Consider the following 12,999-nt stretch of genomic DNA (forward strand, 5'->3'; position numbering starts at 1 on the left):
CTAACTTTTGACCACCATATTGCCTCCATTGTATGGAAGGCTTTCTACATGACCCACCTTATTAAGAAGGATATCTCATCCAAGGACAAGGAGGCCATAACATCCCTCTATTCTTCCCTTATAAGACCCATTATTGAGTACAGTGCCCCTTTCGGCATGTACCTCACAAAGCACATGCAGCAGCTGGAGGGACCACACAGGTTCCTCACCAGGAGAATCTAGTGCCTCAAACATCTACCCTACACAGATAGGCTAAAATCCCTGTCCCCTACTCAGTCTCATACAGACTCCTCAGAGATGACCTCTGTCTGGCATAGAAAGCAATCTCAAACCCCACCTTCATGGGACTGCTGCATAGTTACAAGATAAGCTACACTCAAGTAACCCACACATGTGACCTCAACCTGGTCTGTGACATCAACAGGACTTGCCTGCAGGATGGACTTGTGTCCCAGAGACTCCCCTTCTGTGGAATAGACTCCATGTCTACGTCAAACAGAGTACCTCATTAACCCTTTTTAAATGCAATCTGGATAACTGGATGGGGAACAGAAAATACACCCCTGGGATTCCACCTGTGTCCCTGCTGGACAGGGCATTGGGTGCAGACTTGTTGAAACATGGGCAAAATTCTTGGCTAGGCTTCTAAGGGCCTCAGGGCCAATAGCTTAGTAACTTCCTATGAAGGAAAATGAAAATGATGTTTTTCTGGAAACATTAAATGACTAGATGGAGGAAGATATAAATGATAAATATATTTCTGAGGATGTTGTAAAACTGATGTGGTAAAAAGCAGAAATGAAAAAATAAAAACTGGGAGACAACTAATTTGGAAAATGCTGACTATAATACATCCGTGAAGATTATTCAGAAAAGAAAGATGGATGTCATGACATAAGAACTGGATAAGGAAGTATATATGGTTTCTCATGGATAAAGGTAAAAGAGTAAATTAAATCCTAGTGATATTTAAAAAAGTTGTAAGTGTAAAAATAAGGGTGAAAAAGAAGGAAACATAACAGTATGTGATGTGGTTGAGTCATTATATTAGCACTGATCATGGGGAAATGTTGAACATTTAAAAAAATATGATGTAGGATAAAAACAGGCATAATGAGGCCAATTTATGAAATGTTTTTCATGTCTAGTGTTGAATGGCTGAGTAATAAAAAGATAAGATAGGGAAGAGGATTAAAGCAAGGCTGTTCAATTTTTATTTGTGATAGTAATGAATGCAGTTATATAAACACATAAATCAGAGTTACAGAATGGTAAAGTGCAAGTTACTTAAGGGATAAAAATACCATTAATGTTAATCTATGTAGATGATTCTGTTTTAGTAGCCAAGAACAGTCATTAGATGAACAAGACAATATTTTGAACAGAACATATTCTGGGTGCAGTAGGTTTATAGTAAAATAAGTCAAAAAGTAAGGGGTTCTGGGAAGTTGTAAGAATGACAGGAATGCATTTTATCAACCTTGAAATTGATGTTCTAGAGGTTAGGTTTGTAAGACAGCCAACAGTAAAAGAACAATGAAGAGAAATTCTAAAAGAAATATAAAAGCTGACAGATTGGAGGAGAAGGATGTTTCAGTTGTCCCAAAGAAAAATGATGGGCCAGATTCCAAAAGATTTGGTCTCTGTGTAAGTTCATAGGTTCATAAGTTCATAAGTTCATACTAGGCTATCTGCCCTGGGGCAATAACAAGCCTAGCCCGATTTTGTTTGGCTTACGCCACCCCTTGATTTGAGTATACTGTGCCCTTTTTAAGGTTTAGTTTACTGTGCCTCTGTCTAATAGTGACACGGAAATAATCCCTGGGACAAACCTACGATCTCCCATCCACTCATCAAGACTCTTCTTGAAGAGATTCAGTGAGGTGCTCTGCCTAACATGAATTGGAATTCTATTCCAGAGCGAAGGGAGCCTCTGGGTTATGAATCTGTCCCTCCAGCAAGTTCTATTTATTTCTGTGCTGAGGTTCAAGTCCCTCGAGCGTGTGGCTCTAAGGGATTTAGATTTACTGAGGTGGAGCATGTCCATTAATTCTGGATTGGACATAGCTTTATATGTCAGGCATAGATCGCCTCAAAGTAGGCGGTATGCAACTGAGTAGAGCTGGAGTTTTTTTAACCGAGCAGCATATGGCATCTGCTTAAGTCCCTTGATCCTCTTGGTGAGGTACTTTTGGGGTCTTTCTAATTGCTGCAGGTGTCGGGTAAGGTACATACCAAAAGGGGCATTGTATTCTATGATGGGCCTGATGAGGGATGAATAAAGGGGCACGATTACCTCTCTTGATCTAGATGTGAATGCTTTCATGATGAGGTGGGCTATGTAGAAGGTCTTTCTAACCACTTTGGCAATGTGGTTGTCAAAGGAGAGATTGCTATCAACTTGGGTCCCCAGATCCCTAATTACTTTCTCTGTACTTAATGGGTTACCGCCTATGTGGTAATTTGTGGGCACATTGTTTTTGCCAAAGGGTATGACTATACACTTTTTGGCATTTAGCTTTAGACCATGGCTCTGGCACCAGTTATCCGTCTCTGTGAGACCTTTTTGACGGATGTTTGTGTCAGCTGGAGAGTCGATTATACCTCAGAAAAGTATATACCTAACAAGAGCGGTCCCAGGACAGAACCTTGTGGGACACCACTTGTGACCGGTTTCAAGTCTGACATGGCTCCAGCAACTCTCACACTGTGGGTTCTGTCTTTGAGCCAGTTTTGTGACCCATCTTGTGACATAGGGGTTTATATTTAAGCTGGATAGCTTATCTATGATGCCCGAGTGGGGTATTGTGTCAAATGCCTTTGCTAGGTCCAGATAGGCTGTGTGGACTACCTTCCCTTCATCTATGGCTTTGGTGACTGTTTCAAAGAAGTTGACCAGGTTCAAAAGGCAGGATCTGCCCTTGACAAAGCCAAATTGGGTAGGATCTAGTGTCTGTAGGTCCCCAATGTCTTTGTTTATGAGCTCCATGATGATCATCTCCATAGCCTTGCAGACTAGGCTAGTCAGGCTTATGGGGCGATAGTTTCCAGGGTCCGTAGAGGCTCCACCTTTGTGGAGTTGGTCCACTGTTGCTGTACGCCATTATGTGGGCACATATCCTGTAGTGAGGCTGAGATTGTACAGCTGTTTTATTTGAGGGATTAGTTCTTCTTGGAGTTCATGTAGGACGCAACCCAGGACGCCATCTGGTCCCATGGAAGCAGTGTTTTTTGCTTTGGAGAGGGCAGCCTTCACCTGAGCATCAGAGATGTTTGGGAGGCAGCCCTCTGCCGGGATAGATACTTGCTCTTTTGGGGGGGGGTTGAGAAGTTTGCACTGAACCTGTCTGCCAGGATATTGGCGATGTCTTCTGTGGGTTCAGTGTATTTTTGTCGTTTAGAATCAACTCAGAACAAGTCTGAGAGTTGCATCCCAGGTTCCTAACATAACTGAAAAAAGTCTTATGATTGTCTTTAGTGTCCTGTGCAATTTTTCTCTCGAAGCTGGCCTTGGAGGATTTTATGAGGGATCATAATTTTTTGCTAGTACTGATCAGAGCTGCCTTCCCTATTAGGGATTTTGCTCTATCATGTAGTAGCTTCCTCCTTCTGTTGTACAGTTTATTTATGGCTGGGGTCCACCAGACTGGATGCCTGCCTTTGGATGATTGGGTCTTGGTTTTGTTTGGGATAGCATGATCCATGCATTCCTGGAGATGTCCATAGAATGCGTTTATATATGATTCTGCAGTTTGGGCCATAGTTTCCACTGGCCCTGGGGCCTTGAAGGATTCCACTTCAGTTTAGAGAAGTGAGAAGTTCGCTTTTGAGAAGTTTTTCACTGTGGTTTTCTGGGTTGGCGGTGGGGTCGGGATGTGGATATCCAGTGAAATTAATTTATGGTCTGATCTTACCAATGAGGGATATACTTCTGGTATGAAGCATAGAGTACCCATGTTGGTAATGATCAGGTTTAGTATGTTATCCCCTCTTGTGGGAGTGGTGACTAGTTGTTCCATAGCATTTGAGTTTATAATTTCCAGGAACCTTTGGGCTAAGGTGCTGGGGCTTGAGTAGTGCTCCCAGTCTATGTTTGGGTAGTTGAAGTTGCCCAATATAATGGTGTTCGGAGAGATCTTCATGTTTTCCAATGTTTTCAGGAAAGCCGAGTGGGATTCCTGACTTTGAGAGGGTGGTCTGTAGGATGCTATAAACTGAAAAGCAGTCTTGCCCACTGTTAGTTGCACATGGATGATCTCCGATACTTTGTGCAATGCCACTAACCTGGAGGTGTGGATATCCTTGATAAATATGGAAACTGCCCCTCCTTTTGTGGTTCGGTCCGGGTTTTGGGGCCGAAAAGCATGATATGTGGTATAACCTGGTAGTGCTGGAGTGCTCTCTGGAGCCTTGAACCCGGTTTCTGTCACTGCACAGATATCGATGTTCTCCATACTGAGGAGAGCTTTGAGTGCGTGCATCTTGAGGTTAAGACTTCTGGCGTTTAGCAGCATTACCCTTAGTTTCTTGTTCCTTGTGCTGTCTATGGAGGTGGTTTTGACTTTTGAGCCTTGCCTAAAAAAGGCACTATGGGGGGGGCAAGAGCCTTTGCCAATATCCGAAAGCCCAGTGGTGACAGGTGCAAGCCGTCCCTAGCGAAGCAACGTGGCTTGTCGAGCATGTCATCCCAGGCTGATAGACACTGGATCCCCTTTGAATGACACCAAAATTTTAGCCAATTGTTAAAATCGATCATTTTGTCTTTGTACTGTGGCATCATTCTAGGTGAGGGTAAGATGCTGCTCAAGGTTAGGGTCATACCGGCCTGGGCTACATGATCAGAGAGCTCCTCTATGTCTCTTTTCATGTAGTCCAGGGAGGTACGTCTCAGGTCATTCACACCAGCATGTACAATGACTGAGTCATATTTGTATTTGCTTTGGAGTGACCTGAGTGCTTGCGTTATGTGGCGGATCCTAGCGCCCAACAGGCAGCTCACTGTGACCTTCTCTTTGTTCAGCCTGGTGAGCAAGACGTTAGTGTGTCTGACAATAGAGTCACCTATTACAAGAGTATCAGGTGTGTTATTCAGCCTTAAGGGCTGTGGCTGCTTGGCACACTGACTTTGTGGGCTATGTGTTATGCGTGTTTTGTTTTGGGGTAGCATTTGCTTGGATGTCTGCTTTGGAGGTCTCTGTTGCTTAGGTAGATTTTTATTTAGAGCCTCTGAGTATGTTTTTGTGTATTTATGTGTTTGGTTTGCTGTTGTGGTGGGACTATGTGATACTGGAATTGTGTTGTGTGAGGTTACCTTCTCCTCCTGACTGGTTTCACCAGTTTTGAGATGAGAGAGCTCAGCCTCCAGTTTGGCTATATGGTTGCATCTCTCACATATATTTGAACCTGTTTGGAGGAGGAGAGGGTTGTTCGTGTACATGAGACAGTTGTAACATTGCCTCAAAATTCCCAGATTCACCAGCTGGACTGGAGAGGAAACCATTGACTGACCTTTGGACATGCTAGAGTAATATAGGGAAACTGAATTAAGATGGACCAATAGGGGTCAAGGTAATCGTAGAGAGTATAAGAGTAAGTAGTGCTTATGGTTTAACAGTGCTAACTTGTAAGATTACTTATTTGGACCAGTGAAGGGCCTTAGAATGAGAATATGGTGTTTAATTTGAGAGATAGAGCAGTTCTAAGGGAAGAAGTGAAGAGCAGACTTTGTGGAGCCAGGAATAGTTTAAAACCAATTAGGCGGCGCTGCCCGTTGTTGCACTATGCACAAAGACGAGCAAAAGAGGGTTTTAAGCGAGGGAGATCAAGGAGTTTGTAACTGACCCAAAATGGGCAATACAACTACAGTTTTAAGGCAGTAACCACTCCCACAGGGGCAGGCAGGCTGCTCAATGTTTATCACTGCCACTGATGAACAGAGAGACTTCCCTTTAGCCCAAGCAAAAAATGGCCTCCAAGAAACTTACAAACCGTTCAGAACAGCAAGCCTGTAACTGAACTTTTTTAAATCTAGGAAAAGTGGGAAAAAAGCAAGATTGTTTTGTTTTTTTTTTTTTGTTTTTTTAAAGATAGCAGAGGTTCACAAGTATCAACAAGTTATAACAGTGCAGTAAATGACCCCACACTTGAGTGCTAGGCCAGAGACAGATAAAATGCAAGTTTTAAGAAAAAAACTATTTTAAAAGTAAGTGCAAACAGGAAATTCAGTAAACAGCTCTAGGTTGTGTTCTAAATACAGTTACCAATGCAGAAATCAAGTTTAACAAGCCAGAAAATGCTCAAAGTAGCTGGCTATGCAGAAAAACTTAGCAAATAATCTGAAGAAAAATACTTAAAATCTCAAAAGTGGCTCCTTTCTTCTCTCAGCATTTTCTCCTCTTGGTGGGTGCTTCCCCAACAGCCAACAAGTCTGAAAAGATGCCAAAACCACGAGGCAATCTGGTTTTAAGAGAGGGAGATCAAGGAGTTTGGATTTGACCCAAGATGGCCAATAAAACTACAGTTTCAAGGCAGTAACCACTCCCACAGGGGCAGGCAGGCTGCTCAATGTTTATCACTGCCACTGATGAACAGAGAGACTTCCCTTTAGCCCAAGCAAAAAATGGCCTCCAAGAAACTTACAAACAGTTCAGAACAGCAAGCCTGTAACTGAACTTTTTTAAATCTCAGAAAAGTGGGGAAAAAAGCAAGATTTTTTTGTTTTTTTTGTTTTTTTTAAAAACAGCAGAGGTTCACAAGTATCAACAAGTTATAACAGTGCAGTAAATGACCCCACACTTGAGTGCTAGGCCAGAGACAGATAAAATGCAAGTTTTAAGAAAAAAACAATTTTAAAAATAAGTGCAAACAGGAAATTCAGTAAACAGCTCTAGGTTGTGTTCTAAATACAGTTACCAATGCAGAAATCAAGTTTAACAAGCCAGAAAATGCTCAAAGTAGGTGGCTATGCAGAAAAACTTAGCAAATAATCTGAAGAAAAATACTTAAAATCTCAAAAGTGGCTCTTTTCTTCTCTCAGCATTTTCTCCTCTTGGTGGGTGCTTCCCCAACAGCCAACAAGTCTGAAAAGATGCCAAAACCACGAGGCAATCTGGTTTTAAGAGAGGGAGATCAAGGAGTTTGGAACTGACCCAAGATGGCCAATAAAACTACAGTTTCAAGGCAGTAACCACTCCCACAGGGGCAGGCAGGTTGCTCAATGTTTATCACTGCCACTGGTGAACAGGTTGACTTCCCTTTAGCCCAAGCAAAAAATGGCCTCCAAGAAACTTACAAACAGTTCAGAACAGCAAGCCTGTAACTGAACTTTTTTAAATCTCAGAAAAGTGGGAAAAAAGCAAGATTTCTTTTTTTGTTTTTTTGTTTTTTTGCATTTTGCATTTTGCTTTGATTTTGCCTTGATTCCAGAAGTCTTGGTTTCAGTGTAAGTGACTTACTTCGGCCTAAGACTTCTGTATAAACAGGCCAGATTCCAAACTAAGAGCAAGTCTTTTGGAACTGGGGCCAGTATATATGTTAAACACATATATCTTTAGAAAGCTAAAATATATAGGTGATGTATATTTGCTTCCAAACTGCTTAGAAAAGGAATTGTTGGGTGTTGGGTATCTATTGTTTTCATGAAACAAGGTTGAATCCAAACAATAGAGGGATAGTTTATAATGCAAAAGAAAAATAGGGGCTTGAATTTAATAAATCCAGTTGTTTTTCTAGTGTCAATAAATATGGCTTAGGTGTTAAAAATGTGTCTGAAAAAAAGACAATACTAGGAATTTTTTTTTTAAATATAAGGATATGTCAAAGGATCGGTATAAGAAAAGGAAAAGAGAAATAAAAAGTTTGAAAGAGAAGGAATATGAATGTAAAGTAAAGACATGGAAAATTTATATAAATGAAATAAAAATGGACAGGAAAGAATAATATAAAGAATAATGACTCTGCACTATTACATTGATCTGTGGGAAAATTGGAGAGTGAATACAAGAAAGCAATAAGGAAAAGGCAAGAAAGATTTGAATCCTTTTTTGAGGCCAGTGATTTTTGGTGGCATTTATTACTGGACAAACTGCCAGTGAGATACAATGCAATATAAAATGATAGAAAAAAGAGTGTGTAATATCTGTAATACTGAGCAGACATCACAAAACTGTTTTTTTTTTTGTATTATGAGAAAAATTAAGGTTTTGGGAAATTATTCAAATATTTTTTTTTATTACAGGAAAGTATTTAAAAATATGATATGGACATGGTGCTGTATGGAAAATATAAGGTTGGGAATGAGAAAAAATGAAAAATGGTATAAAAGTTTATTAATTGTTATTTGGTATTTATGGAAAAGAAGATGTGAACAAATTTCTATATAACAATTGCAAAGATGGTGATGAGGTAATATGTTATATAAAGTTTGCTATGGTGGAAAGGGTGGAAGGATGAAATGATTGTTGAATGCATTCAGTAACATGAATATATAAAGTGATTTATAAAGATGTATAAAGTGATATAAAGGGTAATTTATAATCAGTCTATAAGAAAAATGAAAACATGTTAAAATAACAAAGTAACCTTTACTCAATTCTCAGTGAGTGCTTTTGCTTATTTTGCATTCACCTAAGCTACTGACCTAGTGTTTGTCATAAAACAGGCAATTGAGAAGAATCTAGAGATAAGATAAGAGTCCAACTGGGCATTCCTAGACTTGAAGAAAGCAAATAACATGGTCCCATGAAAGCTGATTTGGGCAGTCCAGTGTTGGTTCAAAGTCCTGGAAACATTAGTAGAATTAGTGTAGCCTATGCACAAGGACCCAGTGACATAAATATATACAGTGTTCAGATTCACAGAGAGGTTTCCAATAGAAAGGGGGGTGTACATCAAGGTTCATCTGTGAGCCCACTGCTGCTCATACTGGTGATGGACTAAATTAGCAAACAGGTTGGAAGGGACAGATCAGCAAAGTTGCTGTATGCAGTTAATACGGCACTACAACCGGACTCTGAACAAGAGCTTCAGTAAATGACAGTGAAATGGAACCCAATACTGAAGGCACACAGGGTGAAATTAAGTACAGATATGACAGCTGTCATGACAGCAAATGGAAGAAATCAGAAAAAGCTGAAAACTGAGATAGAAGGGGAAAATAGTGTTACAAGTTAATAGTGTCACGGATCTGGGCAGGGTGGTTATGGAGAAGGGGAGTCTAAATGAGGAAATGAAAGCTAGAATCAGAAGGTCTGCAGCCAATTGGGATCACAGAGTTGAAGGGGTAGTGTAAGACAGAAGAAAGCCAAATAAACCAAAACTTAACATATACCAAGCAATGATACTACTGGTTCTAGTGTATGGCAAAAAAACCTGGACAGTGAAGGAAAACTGGCTGAGGAGGTTAGAGGTGATTAGATGAAGTGCCTGAGATGAGTGGAAGAATGCACAGTATGAGACATACAAAGAAGTGGGGACATCAGAATGAAAGACCAATTAGCCTGAGTTGCAGAGAATGTCAAAGAGAAAAGATTATGATGGCTCAGATACATGTGCAGAAAAGCGGTATGCAATTTGTTGAAGATGATTTAGGATAGAAAGGAAGAAAGCAAGAGGAAACAAGGACATCCAACACAGAGATGGATGGATTGTGTGAGAGACAACCTGCAATAGTCATAAACAACTGTTGAAGAAGGTAGGAGAGTGGCATTAATGTGATACCCTGACCCCATGTAGAAAATGGAAAAAAGGGATGACAATGATGATGATAATGAGGTAGATGGTCAACATAGTCAAGACGTGAATCAGCAAGTTCCTTTGGCTGATTGGTTCATTTGTTGACTGCTTAGGATAAGATACAGCAAATCTTTATAGTACTGGGTATTAGGGAAGAATTATTCTATACCACTGCATGATCTCAGAGTTAGAATATATACAGCTGCAGGGGATATGGAGGGTACAGTCCCCCACATGGGGTGTACATGCAGGCAAAGGCAAATTTGGTACTGATAACTGAGCATCGAGGATAAAAGACAAGCAACTGTATAATTTTATGTATGTATGTGTGTGTGTGTGTGTGTGTGTGTGTGTGTGTGTGTGTGTGTGTGTGTATATGTATGGATCCCTTAAAAACACTTGTATCATCAAACAACTGTTTTTTTATGAGGGATGTAGTGCAGAAATGTCATTAAAGTATTACTTACACATATCTACCAAATTAGACTGTGAGATGTTTGATATTTTGTGGTACATATATACAACATTAAAGGATATAAATATATACATATATATATATATATATATATATATATATATATATATATATATGTGTGTGTGTGTGTGTGTGTGTGTGTGTGTGTGTGTATATATATATATATATATATATATATATATATACATATAAAAGGATATACATTCAGAATGTTAAAAGCAATTGTCTCTCTTGCATTCAGTACTTCATGGAAGTAATATGTATACTGCTTGTATTTATCTTGCATCATTCCTGTATGCAAAAAGATATTTTACTTTTGTAAATATGTTCTGAGCATGGGGCAGCTAGAACTTTACAGTCTGTATTCAAAGTATGAAACTATTGCCTTACTCCACATCATGTTAAAAAACAATGCAGCTGTCCAAATATCTCTTCCTACAGTATAAGGAATTCTACCTCATTTTCAGCTGCTGCCTCATTAAAATATAGTTATGTTGTCTTTCAAACAGCGTCTCATAAAGTATAATGTGCACTTACTTTGGCATAGACATTAGCTTATTAAGCTAAATACTGGCCTTCATAAGCCTTGGAGATTCTCAGACAAAAAATGTGGTCATTGAGTTCACTAATTATGTCTGACAAAACCTGTGGTCTTAGCTATTGTAATCACACCTTTGATGACTCTTTGTCTGAATAAAATTAACTTTTGAATTTTCCTTTGGGTAGCAATGCAGTTTATATACTTTCAGGCCTACTGTGAATAACCTGAGAAGTGGGCTCAGCTCTAATGGGGCATGTGGTTAGATTGTTTTCAAATACCAGAAAGGATCACCTGCTGAAACCGTGGAGAGTTCAGACAGAACCAGAAAATGTGCCATTTATGTATCCCTTGATAGTAATCAGACAAAATGAGAAGTTAATGTAAGAAACCCTTATGCTTTAGTTTAGCAGCATGCCTGCATGTCACCAAAAATATCTTTGGCTGGGCTGAAATACCTGTGTCTTACGCAGTGTATCCGACAGTCCATATTCATGGCATAAAATACCGCTAACCATTACATGTAGGATCTAGTAGACTAATTTATTTCAGAATTATTCATAAGAGCATCCATGCATCAGTGCCTCCATGTTGTCTACATAACTATGCAGAAAACCTGGGATACTTGTACTTATCAAAACTTACTCACATGAATTACATGCAGCCTGCCTCAACTTTTTTCACATTTAAAAGTGCTGGCTATTTTTACAGACTATAGCCCTTCGTCATAACCCATTGAAACCAACAGTATTTAGATGATCTAGTTACATGGATTTCTGAACAGGGAATTTAAAGAATCTTTAAAATGGCAACTGTTGAAATGCTGACACTTGTAACACTGAGTGTTGACAGAATGGAAAAAAGAAAATCCCACAGAAGAGCCCATCTCAAACTTCTTTTTTGCAGAGGGGCAAGTCTCCCATCACCCCCCTGATATTAGGGTAAAGCCCCCCAGTCCACTTCCACCCCACTCCCAAACTTATATATATTAACTCCAAGATCATCATACCTCAGAGAAAGGAGAATATTCTGAGAAATGGTCGTCTCGGGCTTGGTATATACAAGTCTGTTTTTTTCTTTGGCTATTCATTCTCCATATTTCAGGACTCGCTCTAGTGGGTCTCAACATTTCAAGTGGTTACCCTTTAAAAACTTTAAAGTAGAAATTATTCACAGCAGATGTACAAGCAGCAAAGACATTCTCTCTGTGTTTTCTGTCAGAAATGGATAGCTAACTAATCATATTATTCCCCATAGGGCACTGTTAAACATGGCATGCAAGAAGTTATTACTCGTCATTTTATTCTAATAGATTTAAAACTCATTGTTTTAAGTTATTTCCTAAATCCTGTATTTTCTTTCTATTTTAACATTTCTAGGGCACCTACTCATTTGGAGAGAAGTTGGGAAAAGGGACATTTGGAACGGTTATTGGAGGAACACATGTTAAGACAAAAAAGAAATTTGCTATCAAGAAGGTTAATAAAGAAAAGGTAAAACTTTTCTGTTCATTCAGTTGGAGACTAATTAAATGTGCATTCCTAAAAAAAACATATATTGCAGAACAACAGTCACATGATCAACAAAACCTCATTTGGGTGATATTGTTGTGCTGCATAGAAAGTCTGTGCCAGATTTAATAAGTTTGTAAAACACATCGATGTCTATTCATGAGGCTATGATTGTAATGCGGTGTATTAGCATCATCTGGTACCCCACTATGAAGCAGGGATGGAGCAAGCAAAATCTGTTCTGTACTCACAAGCTCTTAGTACTACCCATCCCTCTCAACTGTCCAGCTTTTCATAGAATGTCCAGATTTTTGCCTCATATCTTTGGTCTGTTCCTCATATAAATTTATGGGGGGGGTTTTGGCAAATCATGGAAGATTGAAGCAACTAAATAATATTAAATAATGACATGCATTTGAGTTTTAGACTTCATTTGCTTCAGAAAATGCATAATAATTCAAAATAATTTTAGCAGCTTTCTATGTTTATATGAGCAATATTTAAAATATGTCATTATTTTGGGCATTTCTTCTCCCATTATTTCTGACTTTGTCCAGATTTCTTATGCTAAGAGGTTGAGAGGTATGGTGCTACCCCCTCTCCCCTAGACACCTATCACTTAAAAACAGACACTTCTCTCAAAATGCTGCCCCGCAAGAACTTAATAAATGTAAGTAACATGTTCAGCTGTTCCACCTAAAATTATTAAAAATATTGTTTTTAGATTAGCAATATTGTACCCG

The 12,999-nt window shown here is 39.3% G+C and overlaps 1 protein-coding gene across 1 annotated transcript in view; it reads left to right on the forward strand.

Moving 5' to 3' along the window:
• LOC122815596 (serine/threonine-protein kinase 33-like) overlaps positions 1 to 12,999 on the forward strand; it is a 1,042,607-nt gene that overhangs the window by 415,979 nt on the left and 613,629 nt on the right. Inside the window, exon 3 of the mRNA XM_044088227.1 lies at positions 12,125 to 12,238. Within this exon, the coding sequence (XP_043944162.1) occupies positions 12,125 to 12,238 (114 nt within the window). The remainder of the gene's footprint in view (positions 1 to 12,124; positions 12,239 to 12,999) is intronic.

Source organism: Protopterus annectens, chromosome 11.part0 (genome assembly GCF_019279795.1).
Source record: "Protopterus annectens isolate FY-2018-M chromosome 11.part0, PAN1.0, whole genome shotgun sequence".
NCBI lineage: Eukaryota > Metazoa > Chordata > Ceratodontiformes > Protopteridae > Protopterus > Protopterus annectens.